Here is a 20052-nt window from a genome sequence, read left to right on the forward strand (position 1 = left end):
TGATTTCACAGCTCATAAAACTGTAAATCTCCATTTTCCTGTTGAAATGCTGTACCTTGTCTTTTGGAATAACTGGATGAACTTATATGCCAGTGAAAAGAGAAGAAAAAAAAATCAACAAACTTCACCGGTGATTAACTGGTTGGTCGGGGGGGGGCATTTGGACCTGGTCAGGTGTCAGACATCTGGCAGCTCATGCGCGTGCTGGAACTCAGTGAGGAATGACAGATGATGCTGTTAATAACAGCGTGAAAGACTGACAGGCCTGCCTGTTGGGCCTAGTTTCCTGGTGGAAACATATATCACCGGGCCTGTGACAGGCACGCTGTTTGCAAGATGTCAGTGATTCGTCTTCGTGAGGCGGATATCAGGGTGCTGCCTGTCTGGTGTCAGAGCAGAGCTGCAGGTAGACAAAGGGAAGCTGTAATTTCATTTTGTCACATTAAAGCAGTTGAATAAATGGAAACTATGCCTGTTTTTACCTTATTTGACCTCAATAATGTCCCTTACACTGTTGCATTCAAAGCACCTTTGGCTTGTCAATGATAGTTTTGTGAGTGATTCAAGGCGGTTGAAGAAAAAAAACATGCAGAAGACTTCACACATGAAATATTTATTTAACAGTGAGAAAACTGTTTTAAAGGTGAAAGAACCAGTTTCTGCAACAACAGCACCTTGTCTGCCCCGACTGTGACATCATGGTCGAGTCCTCATTATCCAAATTTCAAATTTTTGTTTGTCCACATGTGTTGTGTGTATACCTGGGAGGAAATCTTATTGCAGAGCAGACACTTGACACTAGATGCCGATTGCAGATTTTAAGTATTTTAAATAGCACAAACAGCTCCACTTTTAACAATGGGACAGACATTTAAAAAACGAGCGTTAGTACAAAAGCAAAGCAGCTGCTTACTGTAACAACCAGGCAAATGAAGACGTTCACACAGCCTCCAAGATAGCATATTACAACACAGTCCACACTGTTAAAAACACGCATCATATGAATCTGTCACCTTAAATAGAAAATAGAGGTAGAGGCGTAACTAAATCTTTCTGAAAAAAGTGGAGTTGATTGTCGAACGGAGGACCATTTCATCATAGAAGTTCCCCGGCATTACAGATATGCTGCCATTTGGGATGAAATCTGTCTTTTATAATCAAAAAGAATTGTTACAGACACACATCTAATTGATACATTAGGCGTAATCGAGCCAAGAACCTGAGGGAGGTTTTTTTTCCTGTGCTTTTCAAGGTACGTGGGCAAATTATGTCAGAACTGCTGGAAATAATACGAACATTCATTTCAAAACCTAAGCTAAAAATATGCTTTGAACCTACAAGATCTTTTTCAGATTCACTGTCATTGAAGCAGCTCCCCCTGGCAACACAGACATACACTTTGGTTCTGAGCAGTCTCACAAAAATATATTAAACTGACTGAGTTCTCTCACATGAATAAGATCCAAAATGTGCATTATGTTGGACTCTGATCAGGCTGACAGAAAATGTAATGTATAACTCAACTCATGTCATCAGCGTTTGATCCCTGACTTACTTTTACATATGTGCTAATGCAGGTTTACCTCTGAGGGATCCTGAGAGTTAATCCTATCACTCTTCTCGAGCCTTTACTTCTCAGATACAATTAAAAATGACAGTCAAGCACGGAAATATGATTCAGGAGGTAGAAAGACAGCAAGTATGATTTCAATATAGCAGAGCTTAAAAGAGACTGGCTTCCTCCCTGTCCTTAAAACTGTGACCCTCCTCACTACAAGCAGTTAGTCCGTGGGCCTCTGAACTCAGGGGCTGAATAGTGTCTCCTTCTGACCACCTCGGTCTCCTTTTTCTGCCCCGATGCTGGCTGCTCTGGCCCTGGGGAGACCTGGCATTGAGGTGTTTCTGGGGGCTCACAGCCTTCTTCTGACTTCCTGGGGCAGGTTTCTGGCTCCTGGGTGGCTGACGGGGGATGCTGGGGCGCTGAGACAGGTGTGAGAGCCAGGCAGACGTCCCCCACACAGAGCTGTCGGCACTGCAGACCACAGAGACGGGCAGTCCTCTGAGGGCTGCAGGAAGACCAGCCGCGTCCTCGCACAAAGAACGGGTACTCCACATAGACATCCACCAACTCCTGGAGGACGGCATTACATATGTGCAAGGAGATTAGGCACAGAAATGCAGCTCACACTTTTGTTCACTGGGGGGAGGTATTGTTCTACTTGTGTGAAAGTCATGTCAAATAGCACACACCGAGAGAAACTTGTTTATCTGTTTGTATATCTGAAGCATTCAATGGATTCAACAGGATCTGCCCGCATGTACTGATCAACTGTTTGGACAGATAACATCAACACACTTACTGATTACTGTAAACATATATACTTTTTTGCTACATACCAAATATTGCAATGCTCCGCCCCCCACAAATAAACTACACAGCCTTTATTTCCTCCAACAGTGGAGCAACGTAGTTTTTGGCGAACTTTACTTAAACAGAAGTGAGCGGTGCATTTGTTGGGTGTCATTTGCTGCTGTGGATTAATACAGAATTTGAATGGTAGTATTTTATGGCACCGGGACAGTGTACGTGGGAGTGCCCATGTTCTTTGTAAGGAAGGAAGGAGTCACACAGTGTAACGGTCTGGCTAATTTATGTATTTTAACAACTTTTGGACAACAATGGGGTTCTATGGCATAGGGAATAAGATATGCCAGGGTTTGGCTCCACAGACAGAACTTGTTGGTTTTCATTGTATTCACTGTAGAAAAATACAAACTGTCATCACCCACATCCATTCACATGCCATAGTAAAAGACTGACTAAAGGCACTTTCTGAATAAGAATTCGTATGATGTATCTCACTATAGATGGATTATCAAATCACCATCATTATTCAAAGACTGTATTTAGAGCATCAGCCATAAGACCTGCTGTGAATAATGAATAGGACAAAGTGAATTCCCCTCACCTGGGACTGCTGATCGTGAAGCAAGATGAGGAGACGTGAGATTGAGGAGGAGGAGGCTGAGGGGGAGATGCTCTGTACTGTGCAACAGCTCAGGCGCAGGTCTGGACAGGCCAGTGATCCCAGCAGGAAGTCCTCCGTCTGCAGGTGCTCCACCCTCCTCAGCCGCCCATCTCTGAGCTCTATCAGAGAGCCAGCCACAAAGTGAGGGAGTAGCCAGGGGAAATGGTTGGGAGATGAAGAGGAGGAGGGAACCTGTGCAGATGTGAGTGCAGGAGATCTTGATGCGTCCTCCTTCATGGAGGTGTATGTGTTGCTTGACCTGCCGTCTCTTACCAAGTAATGTCCAGAAACAGGATGTCGCAGAAGTTCGGTTGATTTGTGCAGTGCAGCATGCTGCAATGTGAGGTCCTCATGTGGAGAGTGAGGTAGGCATGTACTCAGCAACGGAGGATTTGCTTTTTCAACCCTGGGAATGTACTCAACTTTTCTGTCTCTGCTCCTCACATATGGTCCTTTATTCCTACGATTGCTCTGCTGCTCTGTGCTTAAACTCTTGTCCCTTGATGTCTTGAGCTGCTCCCAGCCGTATCCTCCACCCACCCTTTGGAAACCCTCATTGACGAGGGAGACTGGTCTAAATCTGGAGGGGTGGTGTGGGTGGACAGGGTGGAGTGTAGATGTGCCAGAAAAGTGGCTGTGGTGCTGATAGTGGTGAGAAAAGTCCCATCCAAAATGCAGGGGGTTGGTATCTCTCCACTCTGCCCAGCCATGATGCTCCCTGAATGCGGAGAAGACCTGAGGTTTGGGTCTGGTGGATGTGTGAGTCTGCATCCAGGGCTGGTACAGTGCAGGAACCCGTTTTGGTACAGGCTGGAAAGGGCCTGTGTGTTTTGTCTTAAACTCGCTGGGGTTTTTGTAAGGGTAGGGCGCCTTGAATGTTACAGCATCACACTGCCGCTGCTGCTGTTGCTGCTGCCGTTGCTCCTGTGGTGATGGTGGTGGTGAACTCCATCTTTGGTCTCTCTTTTTGAGCGGCAGGTTGTCCCTGTCTGGGACTAGAGTTGGGTTCGGTGTGAAGCTCATTGGCTTACGCTGCCCGTTACTCACACTAGCACCGCATGCCCTCCTGCAGGAGCTGAGGAGGTGTTGTGATCACGTGATGCAGACTCCAGTCTCTTGGCAAGTGTTGCAGAAATTTAGGTGCAAGGTCGTCACGATCTGAAACGTAGAAGAAGCAAATAACTGATGCACTTGATATCCTTGAAAACAAGGCGTCATGCTGGATAAAATCATCATATTCTTTACTCAGACTTTTCGCTTGTCACTTTCTCTCTCTTCAAAGATGTATTGATGTTTGACAGAACTTTTCCCCTCCCCTCTGAATGGACCACTTGGTGAGATTCTTGCCTGTACATAGTCCTTTGACACAACAACAATAACCTCACCATCAGCTTCAAACGAAGGTTTTCCCACCACCAATTGCTACATTGATGGGGTTTGTTTGATGGACATCTAACAACTTCTTTGTAAAAAAAAAAAAGAAAAAGTTACTATGGTAACAAAGTACTGCACAGTGTGTCTGCTGAAACAATGAGCATAGTGAGGACAAAGCAAAGCAAAAGGTTGAGTGAGAGTATTATCGCAAGGTTAGTATCATCTTTCCATCAAGCTATCACATTTTCATTGAGAGATTTTTCTATTGAATCAAGCGAAAGTGTGCAGGGACGCATGCAGGATGTTTAATACACAACCCCAGGCTGCATCTTTATCTTGGGACAGAAGTGATCAACCAACACCACAAAGTAATGAAACCCGATCCACTGCCTTACATGTGTGCACAGTGATGTGTTGAGTTGAGTTGAGTGAGTGAGTCAGTTGGCTTAGTTTCTTACCTTTTCTGCAGATACATTATTTACACAGAATGGAGGTAAAGACCAGTGCAGGACTTTTGTATTATGTCATCATCATAGCTGAGCACCGCTGCTGAATGCACCTCTTTCACACTGCCAGACAGGCACGTCTTTGATATGAGCTGGTTCACAATTGTGTGCGTGAGATCAGACAACACCCTCACACTGAAATTCCTGTGCGGCCACTCAGTGTTATACCGGGGGATATAAATAGATAAGTATTTGTCAGCTAAATGCCTGCAGTGTAAATGTAAATTCATTCAAATTGCTCTGATGTGTGGGCTTCTTACTCACAGTGACAGACGCACAAGTATGCATAGATCATGACCCAATCAGGCCTACTGTCATCTCATCCCAGCTGAATTAACCTTATGAGGCGATCACTTCACTACAGGACTCTAATCTACGGAAATGAAATGTAGACACGCCAGTGTTTAGTGTGTTTGGTTCCATCGTGATAAAGATAATCTGCACTGAGGATTATTTGCATATCAGTAGTGGCAATATTGCACATAGTCAGCTTGATGTTTCTATCTATGGAGATGCAGTGCAACACAACCAAATTTAACCACCGGTGCAGAATCCCGCGGACTGCAAAGAGTTCCTCAGCCATGCATTCAGTGTTAGACTAATGCATGTATGACTACTGGCTCTCTTTGTGGAGTGATAGAAAGCAACATGTCACATGAATCAAGACAGACCAACGCTCAGAGAAGCTTCGTGTTAAGAGACTTACTTACGTGTTTCTCCATCCATCCTTCCATCCGTCTTCCTGTGCATCCATCTTCACAAAGAATGTCCATCCATGTTCACAGACGCTCTACACACTCTCTCTCTCACGCGCACACACACACACACACACACACACACACACACACCTGTCTAGCTGTGTGTCGTCCTCCCAGGCTGCCGGTGTAAAACAGAGCAGAGTGATCAGCAGGCATCCAGACAAGCTCAACAGACTGTCTGTCAGACACACTCTCCTCCTTCTCTCTTCTCCTCTTCCTTTCTCTCTTCCCTCCTACTCGCTTTTACATTTTACACTCCCACTCTACTTAGTCAGTCAGTCAGTCAGTCCTGTTAACCTTTCTCAGACAGATTTGATGTCTCTCTCTCTCTCCCTCTCTCAATCTCTCACATCTGAACTTATTCACCCCGTGTTTGCTGCTGAGTAGCACTCTCAGCCTCTCCTCCATTTGTAATCACACTCCTCTTCCTCTCTCCATATTCCATTCTCCCCCCTGGCTCCGTAGCTCTCTGTTGTTGGGTGTATAATTAGAAATGAGACTGCTGTGCAAGTCCTCAGCTGATGGTAGGCGTATGACTGCCTGATGGCTTTGGCGCTTTGCCTGGTGTAGTGAGGGCGGGAAACCGTTGCTTTAGACTAGCCTGGACTCACACAAGCACAAACAGAAATCTTGCTGTCACATCTGCATTCAAGCCCCTGCTTTGCTGTTATTGGTTTCTCACTTCCTGCTTTTCTCACTTGAGTGGGAAGATGTGGACTAATATCATCCTCAGTGACTGAGACGTTTAACCATATCAATACTGTGAAATCGCCAGTAAATGCTTTTGAGCAAAGCGTTCAAAGGTCAGTACTAAGTACTAAAGCCAATTCTCTGCAGAGACAGAAGGCCTTTCATGGTTGTGCAGACAACATAATATCTCCTCACCCACACCCTGCTGCGTGCTCGCTTTGTATATGCTTTTTTATATATATATATGTATACATGCTTTTTTCCTCACTTCCTTCTTTCTTGCTTTCTTGCCTCCTCCTGCTCATTTTAAAGCACAAGAAAGATGATTTTGCATGGCCTCAGCAGGTGAACCCCCAGTCATGAGAAAGCCCACACAGAATTTAGTTTGAGGTGAAGAGGATTTCTCACTTTGAGTCACATCATGCTTCCTCTGCCCACTCTCTATCTCTCTGTTTTTTCTCTCTCTTTTTTGTACTCTGATGCACACACGCACACGCACACACACATAAATGCCAGAGAGTTCACGACATGCTAAGATGCTGCAATGCAGTCTTTGCCACATCTAGCACATTGATGTTAACCACTGACATTTACCAAGAGTGTGTTTTTATTGATAGAAATCGCCACTCACTCCCACCACTTCCCAACTGCTAAATTACAGCCTGCATTTGAAGTTTCACTTTTCAGGCACCAAGTGTGAGTTTCAGTAGTGAAAGTTTCCAAGCCTCTGCACTTACAGACACATGCATATAAAGGTTTGTAATTAATTTGGTGTCTTACGTGAAGTACTATATAGCATGTTTGTTTGTTTGTTTGTTTGTTGGTTTTATTCACAAAGTATAAATAAAGACAATTGCGATTATTGTAAAGTTAAAAAAATATCTATGCATTTTATTTTGATCAAAGTTGCAGATGATCGACATGTTCACTCTTCTCACAGACTTTTGCAGTGACTCACATCAGCAACTTTTTCTCGCCTGCAGCAGAAGCAAAGTCTCTCCCTCTCTCTCAAATACCGATGCAGTGTTTTAGAAAAATGTGATGATGTAATGCTGCTTTGTGAAGCTTGTGTTTGCAAATATTGTGTAATCAGGAAGTTCAGTGCAGAAGAAGTGGAACTGTCATCTGTTGTCCACTAGATGGTGGCCAGAACACACACACTGCAGATTCCTACAGTCACAATGATGTTTTGAGACCAAAATTGAGTTTTGCTTTTGTTTGTTTGTTTTTACAGTTTTATGCCTTTATGGAAGAGTCAGTCAGTGATAGGACATAATGGGAAACATGCAACAGAGGTCCCCAGATTTAGTGGATTTTGTACCTGGTTGAAAAAACCTCCAGGCCACCAGAGCACCTCAGTGTTAGGTTGTTAAAGCCAGTGATTAGTAAACTAACATGAATGACTTATTTAAACAGACGAATCCACTTCAACACTGTTTAGAAAAACACAAAAAATCTAAAGTAATAGCAAAGAGAAAAAGAGAAAGAACGTGAACTTGGACTACAACTAGCAATCACTTTCGATACAGAATAAGCTGGTGATGATTTTCTATTAAATATTTATGATATTATCTAAAAAGTCACCTAACACTTCTACATTTTGGGTAAAACGTTGCTGTATATAGGAAATGTATTTGTATTCAACCGCTAAATGCACATTGTATCCAAATATAATCTGGATAGTAACACTGGCATGAATTACTCTTTCAGAAGTGATTGTCCCGCAAGAAACAAAATGTTCTTTGTGAACATCATGAAATCATGAAAAGGTCTTTACGTTGTCCAGGAGCATCAGTGCAATCCAATTACTATTAGAAGACTTCAGTTAAAGGGATATTTGTTGTGTGTTGGAGTAACATTCGTTGACATGACTTCATCCTGAAGGTGACACAGAAGAAAATCTCCAACAAAAAAATGGAGACAGGGAACAAGAGATGGAAGGGAGGGGGAGGAAGGGGGTGTAAGAAGACAAAAATAACAAAGGCATGTGTCTGTCTCTCCTTGGTATTTTCCACTCCGTTACATAAATTCCCTCCTTCCCTCTTGTCAATCCCTTCCCTGCTCTACCTCAGCTCCTCCCTCCTCCCTGTCATTGGTCAGCTGGTCGACTCCACAAAGCCACAAACTTGTTCTCGGAGCCAAGTGGCTCAGAGTCCACTGAGGCAAAGAGGGAAGTGGGAAAGGAGAGCAGTCAGCATCAGTCACTTCGAGCAGAAGAGGTGGGAGATGATCGGCAGCCTCTCACAACTCTCACAGGGCTGACGGGCCGCCACACACTCACCATCTCTGACTGATTATCTCTGCTTCTTACGACTCTCCAGCAACAGCATGAGCTCCTCATCAGCCAACCTTCACAACAAACGTCTGCCCTGTGAGTCATTTTTAAAACTTGTAAACCTTTTGTAGAAACTCGCCCTTTAGTTTAAGGGGATATTTTGGGGATTTAGCCGCAGGTTTGCTCCATTAACACACTTTTTATTTTGAGATGCAGAGTAGGACCTTAGAGAGGATAAAGTTATACTCCACATTTGGTTGTCAGAAGTACAGCTGACACACACACTGAACATTTAAGGCAAAGAAACAGAAACTCAAGCATCACATGTCTGGGATGTGTGGGGGTGTAGATAAGGTAAACTCCACATTTTCCAAGATGTGTCCGCTTTTTGCATTTTGTGTATCACCTTTTAAAATGTCAAAAATCCTTTATTATATGAAATCCAGTGTGTACTATATTATATGGTGTCAAATTAATGCCAAGTAAGTGAGGAAAAGGCATTAGTTGACCACACATTAGTTATGGTTGGACCATGAATTTATTCACTGCTCCGCTTCACTATGAGGCATAAGCTGTGTATGTGTGTGTCAGACATAATGTAGAAGTCAGTGTGACAGATCAGCCAGTGTAAGTAAATGACTGCATTGCGTTGATGTTGCCTGAAGTGACTGGTCTCAGTGCTGTGCCAGCCAGAAAATTGGACAGGAATGTTGAATCATCACCCTGAGTAATGTTCACTAATACCGAGTGAATAGGTCACACTATCTTTGCACAGAAACAGTGGTGCATTCCCACACACACACACACACACACACACACACACACACACACACACTGAGGCAGGCTTGGATTGGGGCCACCACAGAGTCCCAGACAAAGATCTCTCATTTCTAATGGGATTGTGCCTGCAGATCTCATCAGAGTTGGCTGACTGCAGGGGGGTCTGCAGTTCGTTCCACAGACACACCAACACAGACCTGAAACCGAATTAGTCCCCGTGAGATCAGTGTGTGATTTCATGAGGCTAAAAAGGATCAGGGCTGTGACTCCAGAGGAGACATCCCCCATCTGTTGCTTTGCCACACAGCCTCTGTGCCTCCACAGTCGGCTCTGTCACGTTTTGATTATTGTGGGATTGTGCCAGAGAGCTGCACATTGGTGTGCTGTGGAGTGAAGGACTGGCCAGCTGTTGAGAGTGTGTTACAGACGCCCGGGTATTAGGTGTAGAAGGAATTGTCTCTATCCTCCATATATTCCTAGCCCAGTCCCCTTGGACGTGACCCAGATAGGACTGAGGAGTAGAGTCTGTTTAATGAGCAAATTAGAGGGGTAAAAATCCATAACATGTGCTGTCTGTATCTCTAATTGCTCAAACTCTGAGGAATACATAAAGTATATTTCTCTGCTAGGCTGCTAACTAGTCACTGGAGCTTGATGAGCTAGAAATAGTACAAACGAGTCCAACTGTGCACAGTGAAGAAGGTGTAAACCAAAATATGTGAGTGATTTTATGCCTCCGCCTCCTTTTGCTCTTTCTCTTCTGAACTGATGGATTTTGACAGATTTACACACTTTTTATTCTCCTGTACCTGCGGCTAAGAAAACGAAGACACCGTGTCCTCTGTATTTGAGTTTGGGGTTGAATTGGCCACAGCTCCACATTTTGCACAGCAGTATTTCTAAAGTTCTGGTTACCACCCTGCACCCTGGGCGTAGTCTGAGTTTCTTGTCTTCTTCAAGCTGCAGACATTTCCGTTTGATTAAAATGAAAATTTCCCCTCGCTGTCGCTGAAAGACGTGCTATGCTCCTTGAGAACCGAATGCTAACAGGATTGTTGCTTGCCAGTGTGAGGAAAGGTTGGTGCAGATATACAAATTATTATGTTAGAAACAAGGCCTTGTGGCATAAGTTGATGTTATGAGTGATTATGTTAAACAGCCTTACTTGGATGGGTGAATAAGGTTCCCATCAATTTAACAGTCCTGGGTGTGCTGCCCCTGGGACACAGACCAGATCCTCTCATTAGTTCTCTAACAAATCCATCTACTCACAGTTCAGCTGAATCCTCAGGGTATAGACAGAGCTAAGGCTTCCACTGAGCGCTACACAGAGAGACAACAGCAATTCATCACGCAAACACTCATCCAAACCACGAAGCACAAATCATCCATTTTGGTCATTTAATCATTTGGAGTATTTTTTTTCCAACAAGGTGCTGATAGTGCTGGGAGGAAGAAAAGCATCATCCGTCAGGCGATCAATCAATAACAGTCAATTAACAAACAATGAAATGATTATGTGTATGTGAAATTCACTGTCACAGAGCTGTTTCCAGTAAAAAAGAAGACCCGTGCCCTAAGCGGCACACAAAGTATAGCAAATAACTGGTGAATATAAAGGAGTATTTAAAGAGCTTGAGCAAATATCTGGTAGTTTTTGGAGACCAAAAATAAACCTGAAAGTGTATCTGCTGGATGCAGTTTGAGCACATACGGTTAGAGGTATTCTCCGAGCTTCCAGTTCGAGTCTTTTGGTCCAGTCAGGGCAACAACAATGATAAAATAGTTTCAGTCTTCAGAAACCAGTTGAGCATCTGCAGGCCACCCTGCCTCAGCCTGAACAAACAGAGGAGAAATGTCTGAGAGACTGTGTTGAGTTTAACCAAACATTCCTACAGCTCTCCCAGCTGAAGGGAAAATAGCTTTAAATCTCCATAACAAATATGTGGAGAGGCAGCGCTGCTTTCCCAGTGAAGAACAAGTAGCTGTGTGAATGTTGTGATGACCATGAGAGGAGTCAGCCTGTGAGGGTTTAATGGGAAAAGAACCCTCTCTCTGTTTGCCTCGCTCACTCTTGTTAAGACTTCCTTAGACAGGGAGCATACTCGGTCAGCCTTAACTAAATGACGTCACTTTTTATTTTACTTTTTTTTTTTTTTTTTTTAGTGTGACTAAAGTTTTCATTATCTGATTTGTGACAGGATCCCTCTCAGAGAGTCAGCCATCACTGGTTTGTTTCAGTAACAGTTTTATTCTACTGTTTTTTTTTATTATTAGTAATTCTGGTTAAGAGGATTAGTCATTGTCGGGAAAAAAAAACGTGGGCGTGTCAGTACTGTGTCAGCTGGCGAAGCCTATTGTGTTGATCAGAACTCATGACGGTCTGCTGGTGGGCTTATGGAGGGCAGTGGGACAAGACACTGACCTACAAACAGCCCTATTGTCAGTCTGGGTGCAATCCAGGCAGGAGGGAAGGAAGGAGAGGGTTAACACTGATGTCATTGTTGGGCTGATGGTGCTGGACACTGCTTTGTCCCAGAGAAACAAGCTAGATCTCATATGCAAATGCTAAAATATAGACCCACATACACACATAATAAGCTTTCATAAATAATTTACTGTCCTTGCAGCTGGAGTTTGGAAAGTGCAGCTTTTTGGAGAAAAAACAGGGAGTGACAGAAACCAAAAAGTATGACACAGAGCAAGTTCATAGTCTCTGAAGATATTAGTGCCGAGGTTACAGGAAGGCCATCTGTCTGTTCCACTTTAGTTCAATGCTTTTTCTGCTCTAAGGAATGAGAGAAAGGTACTAGCAAGCACTGTGATGGTTCTCAGTCTTCAGAAAATAAAAAATAGCAGGAGTAACTTTACTGGGGCCTCTCAGCGTGTGTCAAATGATTTTTCATTGTTGCGATAAATCAGCTCTTGCAGTTGTAGATGCAGCTTTGCTCTCACTGTTAATGCAGATTAAATCTTTTACCTGTGGACAACCTGTTGCTCCCCATTCTTGATGACCACTGAGACTCAATTAATTACTATAGCAGCCCACAGCAAAGACACTGATCCACTAATGACCAGCTGTAGACTGTTAACAGCCCGCTGCGGCTGTTGAGGCCAACGCTGGGCTGGAAAGTACTGAAGACACTCCCAGTAAAAATAACACGACATCCTCTTTAACTAATGAACCCGTGCAGAATTCCTTCCCTCTGTCCTCTTCATCTCTACAGCCCACACCCTTGTGTTGAATCACTTTTGGCTAAACTCTTGCTCCCATCATTTTCTAGATTTTTTTAAGACACCCTCCTCCTCACTTTTAGCCTTTCTGCAAGTGTTCCTGTCCTGCCTGACCTTTCCTCTTTCGCTTTTCTTGCCGCCTTTATGTGTTTCCAGCCACTCACTGTCTTCCTCTGCTCCCTCTTATTTCTCTCTTGTCAGAGTTGGGAACTCATCCATGTGAAATAAAATCTCTCTGCTCTGACAGAAAGTGTCTGGGTGGAAAGGGCAGCCAGTCTATTCGCAGTGGCCTCAGCCCAAACAAGTGTAACCTCAGAGATTCAGGTGTGTCCCAGCGGTTAGAGGTCAGCGATGATGGCCGACTCAGTGCCAGCAGGTTCTTGTGCCTCGTCTGTCCAGTAAACAATCACAGATTTTAAGAGACGAGACGGAGGAAAAAGAGTACACATCAGTACTAACATACAGAAGACAAAAAAATTTCAAGTAAAAAGAGAAATGATACCTGAAATAATCTAATAAATAATTAATATATGATAGAATAAAATGAATAAAAATAAATGAAATGAAATTCAGTGTACAATTTGTCAGTTTTGTTTTTAATTAGTTTGATTGTTAAGCACTTTGGAAACCTGGTTTTTGAAAGGTGTCAAATAAATAAAGTTATCATTATCATTATTAAAATTACTAGATGTTTTAAATAATCTGAAAATAAACAATGTCTTTAGTTCATTTTTAAATTTCTAATCTAATTTGGTAGGCCTTCAGTTCAACATTTATTTACTTCTGTATACCTGAATAAGTAAATCATAGAAATAAAGCAGTTAACCAGGAGATTTATTGGCTCATGTCCTGGTTAACTGCAAACACTGAATTATTAATCATTAATCTTTTATTAGCACATTTATTGATATATTTATGCTTTTATTTATTGCCATGTTTCAAATGTCATTTCTGTTTTTTATTCATGTAGTTATTCTTTTACTTACTTACTTATTTACTATTATGTTTATTAAAGTGTGTATTTCAGTATTTATTCATAGACCAGTAAGACATTTGATTCTCTTATTTTATTTTGTTTTATTTTATTTTATTTTTGCTTAAACCACTGACACCTGCAGGAGGCTTTTTCTTGGCAGATTGTTTTTTTAATGGCTGAGGCAACACATGGATGTATGTACCACCACCACAGTCATTTAAACAGGGATGACCTCATACATTTGTATAAGGAAGCCACTTCTGAGAAAAAGCCTTGGCCTGGAGCCTGTCAAACTGCTCTATAATCAAACCAGAGGAGGAAACGATGTTGCCCACAAACACTGAGGAATTTTAGCCAGAGCTGTTCTATCAACCAACAAGTGTAAAAACAACAGGATCATCTGGAGAGGCAGTTTTCCCCTCTCTGTTCTGCCCTGACCTTCCTTTTACCCGTCACAAGGGAGTCTGGCAGTGAGCTCACATTTTCTTTTAGCACAGTGATGGGCTAATGGCAGCCTGTGGGCAACACCGAGCCCTCCCATGTCTTCATTTAGCCTCCAGATCAATGTGTTGCCTGTGCTGCTTGTCTGTTGTTGCTTCTAAACCAGCATTTCTAAGGGCCCTGTCCTTGAAAACAGGAGACACATGACTTTCAGATACTAAACAGACACAGAGAGTGACCTGACCTGTTTTAAAGCTTTTTACATTAGAAAACGTGCTCTGCTTAGAAAAAGAGAAGAGTTCAAGTGAAGACAGAAGAGCACTGAACAATCTTTGTATCATCATGTGGGGATTATTCATTAGACCTGCACGCTGTCTGTGCTCTTCTGAGAAATCGGTCTCATCGCGACACAGTTTTCCTGTGCAGAATCAAAGAACCGGAGAAAAGGAGGGATTTAACAGCTCATGCTTATTGAAGGATGTAACTCTGTTGAACTGAATGTGGTCACCCTCCACTACACCCAGCATGATTTCCTGTAAATGGCATCATGTCTAAGCAGTGCAGGCCGGTCCCGCTCCCCTACATCTCTGCTTTTGTCTGGCTCTGAATGAGCTCTTTCTCTCTATCTGCCCCCTGAGCGGAGGATCTGGGTTTGTCTTTATGTGGGAAGGCAGAGTGGTATGCATACACGTCCGGTCTGGTCTGTCTCTATCTTTCTGTCTGCTCCAGTCATTCCACATGTCCAGCTGGTCCTGAGCTCTGATCTATGACCTTTTCTTTCTCAAGTCCCTGAACACTCAGAGGAAGGCAGGAGAGGGAGACAGAAAGGAAGAGGAGAGAGAGAGAGAGAGACAACTGAGAGGGAGACAGGCAGGTCGGCAGGATGAATGAATGAAATAAATATAAAAAGAAGGATAAAAAGAGAGACAGAAGTCAAAAATAGAAACAGTGGAGACAGACAGAGAGAGAGAGAGAGAGAGAAATACAGAAAATAAGAAAAAGAAGGAATCCGTCTTTGTTAAAGAAGAAAATTTAATTCACTTTTCAAATTTAATTCACTCTCACGCGTAGCCAGAGGCCCCACAGGCATCTTGTGGTATGAAACTATAGACTTTGTGCTGTAAGCGCATGGAACGTGTGATCTCATGTGGACACTGCGGCCAGGGTTTTCTTGTGATGGAGGATTTTCCCGTGTGAGCGGTTGCACTAATCAGAGGTCACAGGGGTCGCCCATGGCCTGGGAGGATATATTGATCGAGACGATTCACTGGAAAAAAGAACTGGATAGGGAAGCAGAATCGATGTGAGGATATACCTCTGTAGCTAACCTAAGCTTTCCACAGGCCTCAGCCTTTAAGCAGAAACAATCAATGCCGTAATCAATCAATGTTGAGCAGAGAGGGAAAAACCTCCAGGATAAGCAGTTTGTTTAAAACCTGTAGGCTGTAATGGAAAACATAATTTTCTTGGAAACGGTTGCATCACAGACACGCTATTTGAGTCCCACCTGGTCTCCTTTTGAAGGAAGAGAAAGGATAATCGTTCATCCAATACGAACCCATTGTTTCCTTCGACATGATGTCTTCAGCTGGTCATTTTAAACAAGGGGCTCTTTTCAACCAAACATACATGTCAAACAGGCAGCTCCTGATTGAGACTGACATCTTGCTTTGTCAGCGCTGCTCCCTTCGACAAAAGTGTTTCTGATTGTGTAACAGTCAAGGATAAGAGAGCATTGCGGACGCACAGCCTCAGTCTTCTATACAATCATGAGAAAACAGACAAAGACAAAATGCCGTATACATGACTGGCACGAGATAAATAAGCCTAATCCGCCATGTGAGGGTTTCGCTTTTCTTTTGGGAAAAAGAGCAGTTGTAATCTGCTGGTTTCACTGTCAGACTCCTTTGGTGCACATCAGCTCCCACAGGGGGGCTTTTAGTGACACCTGCTTTCTGTCTTTGGTGAGGAGCAGTGATCGAAATTACTTAAAGGGGAGATGTACCAACTTTACACATACAAATCTGTTTACAGGTTACAGGTCTGTTTTACAGGCCTCACGTGATGTGACTTGAGTTGGGGCTGAAGACTGCAAGTTTCAAAAATACAAATAGCTTAGAAAGAAGTGAGCTTCCCAGACCTTTGCAATGGAAGTTTGATGCATACAAAGCACTAAAAGGATAGCAGATAATGCAGAAACTGCAGTCTCTGCTCTACATATTTTAACTCTTATGTTTCAAAATGTATGTCTTTAAACTCCTCCAACTGTTTGGAAGGTATTCCTTTAAGAGAAGAGAAGAGAAATAAAGGGCATTGAGTAGACAAACACTGATGGCCCAGAAAATAATTGAAGTGTTGCTGAGGGATGATAGGCCAGAAATGCCATTTGACATTGGTCTGTCAAATCATTTTATTTATTCTGATGATTAAAAACAAAACTAGTCAGATGGTCAGGCTGCATGACACATAGTATTAATAGTCAAATCAGGATCTCTGAAGCTGAGTTTTGGGATGTCTGACAAAGCTGTATCATGTTAAACAGGCTGTTATGATCACTGACAGTGATCATACAAAATGGAATGATTATAATGAAGGAGCTAATCATCACTGTGACACAACCAAAACGTAAGGATGCTTTGTTAGTAACAGTAAGAGTATGGTTACTGTGTCAAGCCTCATAATTGTCAGTTCATCACTTTTTGCTGTCAGTTTGCTTGTAGATTTTTGTTCTTTTAGTCTACGGGGGATCCCGTCTATATTTCTGAGTTTTGCACACACACTGTATGCCCATAGGTGCTGTCAGCCAGTCCAGGCCTGGGGTTTGACTTTGACTCCTCTTATTCCCCTCCCTCCAAAGCTGTCTGCCTGTCTGATCACAGAGGCAGTGAGGTCCCTGTACCCAGGAGCCAGGATGTCAAACGGGGCAGAGCAGAGCTGCAGTGACAGGCTCGTGTCGCTCCGTTTCCACTTGTGCCTGGGCGTCACTCAGGGGGAGGACTGTGCTGATGCAGCAGCCTGAGGATGGCAAACTGTTGCTGCTTTTGGGCAACATCTACATTTTCTTTTTCTTTTTTTTTTTTTAAATTACAGTTTGCAGCTTCATCCTGATTGTGGCAGTTATTTAAGGTCCACTGCGTTGAATGTAGGAGGATCTAATACAAAGAAATGGATTTTTCTACTCTTTTAGACCAGGCTCCTTCTTGTTACCTTGGAATGAGCCCTTTATGTCTATAGAGGGAGCAGATCTTCTTTTACAGTGTCTGCCATGTTTCTACCGTAGCCCGGAGCGGACAAACAAAACAATGGCTCTGGAGTGGGCCTGTTGTGTTTTTATCAGTCATGCATTGTAGGAGAGGCTGAGGCAGTGCCGGTATTCACTTGTTGGAAATCTGCAACCTCACTGCTAGATGCCACTAAATACAACCAAATGGACCTTTAAGAGAGATTGTGTCAAGGAAGTCTCTTCATATTGTTAGAAACAACAGTGTGTTCCTGGAAGCCTCTCCTTTCCTGGTACCGTAAAAATCCTGAGCTGACAGGCTTTCGTGCATCGCCCAGTGGTGTATTTATAGAACTGCTGTGACTGCTGCTCTCAACGCAGTCTAGATAATCTTGACATTATTCCCAGTTTAGACGTGGCTTGAAAGCCTCATCCAATTAGCTCAATCCTTGTCTGCAGGTTGCAGTAGCTCCTTAAAAGCCAGACTCACTGCTTTAATGAATGTGCAATATAGATTCTAAGCAGGCTACAGGGGGGAAAAATGAAAATGCATTTCATAATGAAAGACTTTTGTTAGTCAGTCAGAGAATGTGGCAAAGAGTGAATGAGTCTTTCTTTATGAAATGAATTTAAAACAGTTTGCCTTCCTCCTGTGAGTTATATTAGACAATTGATGCTGTAAGGTAAATATGATGCTGCAGTAAGGATGTGGTTAACTTAAATTAGCACGAGCACAGGAAAGAGGTGGAAGCAGCTACCTTGGCTCAGTTCCTTCAGAACCTCTAAAGCTCACTAGCTAACACGTAATACCGCATTTGTTTAATTTGTACTAAACATCACAAGTGTAAGATCCAAAAGCTGTGGTCATGCGAGTAGCCTAAGTACGTAGTAAATAAACATTGTGTAAATGAGCAGCCTGCACTTGATCCCACAAGTGATGTGATGACATGCCAGTCAGCTTTGTGAACAGTTTATTACAGCAGCTTATAAATAGTATGAATCATAGTCCAAAGGAATAAGTGTTGAATGGCGAACAGAAACAGCTTACAGTTGAGATATCAAGAATATATTTGATTAGACCGACTTTCCATTATGTCTCCTGTTAAATTTCAAAAACAATTTCAGCTGTCCATAAAAACTAGATTCTCCCTCCCTCCATCTCACGCTTGCAGCTCAATGTCTCCCCCTTCTGGCTAACACTTAACCCATGTGTGACTGTAAAATGCTATCTGGCCGCAAAACTTCAGGCATCAGTTATAAAACTTCACCTGAGCTGGACTCTAACTCTCAGCCCTTCTGTTGTGGTTGCCAGCGGAGACCGAGCGCGGGCAGAGGCTCCCAGATGTGGACACAGCACAGCAGATCAAGCTGAGAGACAGGCAACGTTTCTTCGAGGAGGTCTTCCAGCATGATGTGGACGTCTACCTGTCCTCTGCGCACCTTTGTATCCGAGACTACAAGAGACGTGAGTTGGACTGTTGGCACTTTTGGCACACATGTTTATATGCAAATACATATCAGTTTATTTCTCGACCTCTCCTGCAGCTCCAATTGGTAGCATCTCATCCATGGAAGTGAACGTGGACTTACTGGACCAGATGGAGCTGATTGACATTTCCGACCAGGAGGCTTTGGATGTTTTCTTCAGCTCTGGGGGAGAGGAGGGGGTTGGGACCTCCCCACTGCCAGGTATGGAAACTGGAAGTAGAACAGAGATTACACATCACAGTGCAAAGTTTCATCACTAACAATATTTTACATCTGACTCACAGTCCAAGGAAACAACAACAATGATGAAGTCATCAGTAATGGACTCTTTCGACATGTCCTTGAGGGCCTTGAGGCCAAATCTCGCATGTCATCCACGTCTTCAAACTCCTCTTCTGACAGCCAGACCGCCTATGCCAACGGAAGAAACACACCTGTAGTCAGGTCAGACGATGAGGAAACACACATCAGCACAGTCAAACGACGAGCTGCACCTCCAGAGGTAGAGAAGGTGAAAAGTCAGACTCCATCATTGTCTTCATAGGATGGACCGTCTCTACAACAGATCGCCACCTGGAGCACGATAGTTGACACTTCGACTTTGGACCAGGAGTAGACTTGAGGGATATGACCATCTGAAAGACGGCTCTCAGAGACAGCTGTCTGATAGAAACTGTTTCCTTTCACTGCTATAAAGCTTTCTTTGAGTTATGAGTTGTAGGTTGGGCTCTTTGTGTGTTTTGAAGGTGGGGACCTTGAACTGTAAATATGGGGATTTCCTATTAATTCTCACCTGTTTCCTTTCTTGTCTTGGCATGTTTTGAAGGACAAGATTTGTTCCTGTTTCTGACCTCACAGGACTTGAAGTTGCACTTCAACAATGAATTTTGTACAGTATTAACACAATGGTAGAGCAGTGACTAGAATAAAAACTAATCACTACATGAAGTATGACCTGAAGAAAATTTGCTAGGAGAAGGCTTCAGATGATTCAAACGTACTGTTTTTGAAAGCAACACATTGTCCTGACCATGCAAATGCTCTTTTTTTTAGCTGTGATTTTCAATAAATCTCTCACAAGATTTCTTTCTTTTAACAATAAAGTAAGTGGACAAACTACACTTGTGTTTTTCTAACAATCAACAAACCAGTTGATGGATATTTCAAACTGCTTTGATGAGTGAGGACAAATGTTTATCTGCTTCCAGACAGCAATTAAAAATGATGCTTCAGGGGAAGCCTGTGGACGCCACAACCAGAACCTGCAGGGCAGCCTCATAA

At 43.1% G+C, this 20052-nt stretch overlaps 2 protein-coding genes across 3 annotated transcripts; one reads left to right on the top strand and one right to left on the bottom strand.

Moving 5' to 3' along the window:
- Positions 1-475: 475 nt before the first annotated feature.
- LOC124056798 lies at positions 476-5974 on the bottom strand. Of its 2 annotated transcripts, none has more exons than XM_046384608.1 (3): positions 5620-5974; positions 2970-4187; positions 476-2131 (listed from the first exon to the last, which is right to left on the bottom strand). In XM_046384608.1, exons 2-3 carry the CDS (start codon positions 4050-4052, stop codon positions 1772-1774), a joined length of 1443 nt encoding a protein of 480 aa, XP_046240564.1. In that variant the 5' UTR covers positions 4053-4187; positions 5620-5974; the 3' UTR covers positions 476-1771. The 2 variants fall into 2 exon arrangements, with proteins under 2 accessions (XP_046240564.1, XP_046240563.1); XM_046384607.1 differs by having other exon boundaries at positions 5616-5974.
- Positions 5975-8478: 2504 nt separating this feature from the next.
- LOC124056803 (dysbindin-like) lies at positions 8479-19890 on the top strand. Its single transcript, XM_046384612.1, has 4 exons — positions 8479-8728; positions 18596-18748; positions 18829-18972; positions 19056-19890. The coding sequence occupies exons 1-4, from the start codon at positions 8686-8688 to the stop codon at positions 19313-19315; spliced, it is 600 nt and encodes a 199-aa protein (XP_046240568.1). The 5' UTR covers positions 8479-8685; the 3' UTR covers positions 19316-19890.
- Positions 19891-20052: the final 162 nt, after the last annotated feature.

Source organism: Scatophagus argus, chromosome 3 (assembly GCF_020382885.2).
Source record: "Scatophagus argus isolate fScaArg1 chromosome 3, fScaArg1.pri, whole genome shotgun sequence".
Classification (NCBI taxonomy): domain Eukaryota; kingdom Metazoa; phylum Chordata; class Actinopteri; family Scatophagidae; genus Scatophagus; species Scatophagus argus.

What these genes read in the sequence shown, in the direction of transcription:
- LOC124056798 (XM_046384608.1), bottom strand. Translation starts at nt 4,052, where the DNA reads ATGAGCTTCACACCGAACCCAACTCTAGTCCCAGACAGGGACAACCTG. An exon ending in TTCACGATCAGCAGTCCCAG is followed by an intron (nt 2,132 to 2,969) that starts GTGAGGGGAATT and finishes GCCGTCCTCCAG; the next exon opens with GAGTTGGTGGATGTCTATGT.
- LOC124056803 (XM_046384612.1), top strand. Translation starts at nt 8,686, where the DNA reads ATGAGCTCCTCATCAGCCAACCTTCACAACAAACGTCTGCCCT. An exon ending in TCACAACAAACGTCTGCCCT is followed by an intron (nt 8,729 to 18,595) that starts GTGAGTCATTTT and finishes TGTGGTTGCCAG; the next exon opens with CGGAGACCGAGCGCGGGCAG. An exon ending in TATCCGAGACTACAAGAGAC is followed by an intron (nt 18,749 to 18,828) that starts GTGAGTTGGACT and finishes CCTCTCCTGCAG; the next exon opens with CTCCAATTGGTAGCATCTCA.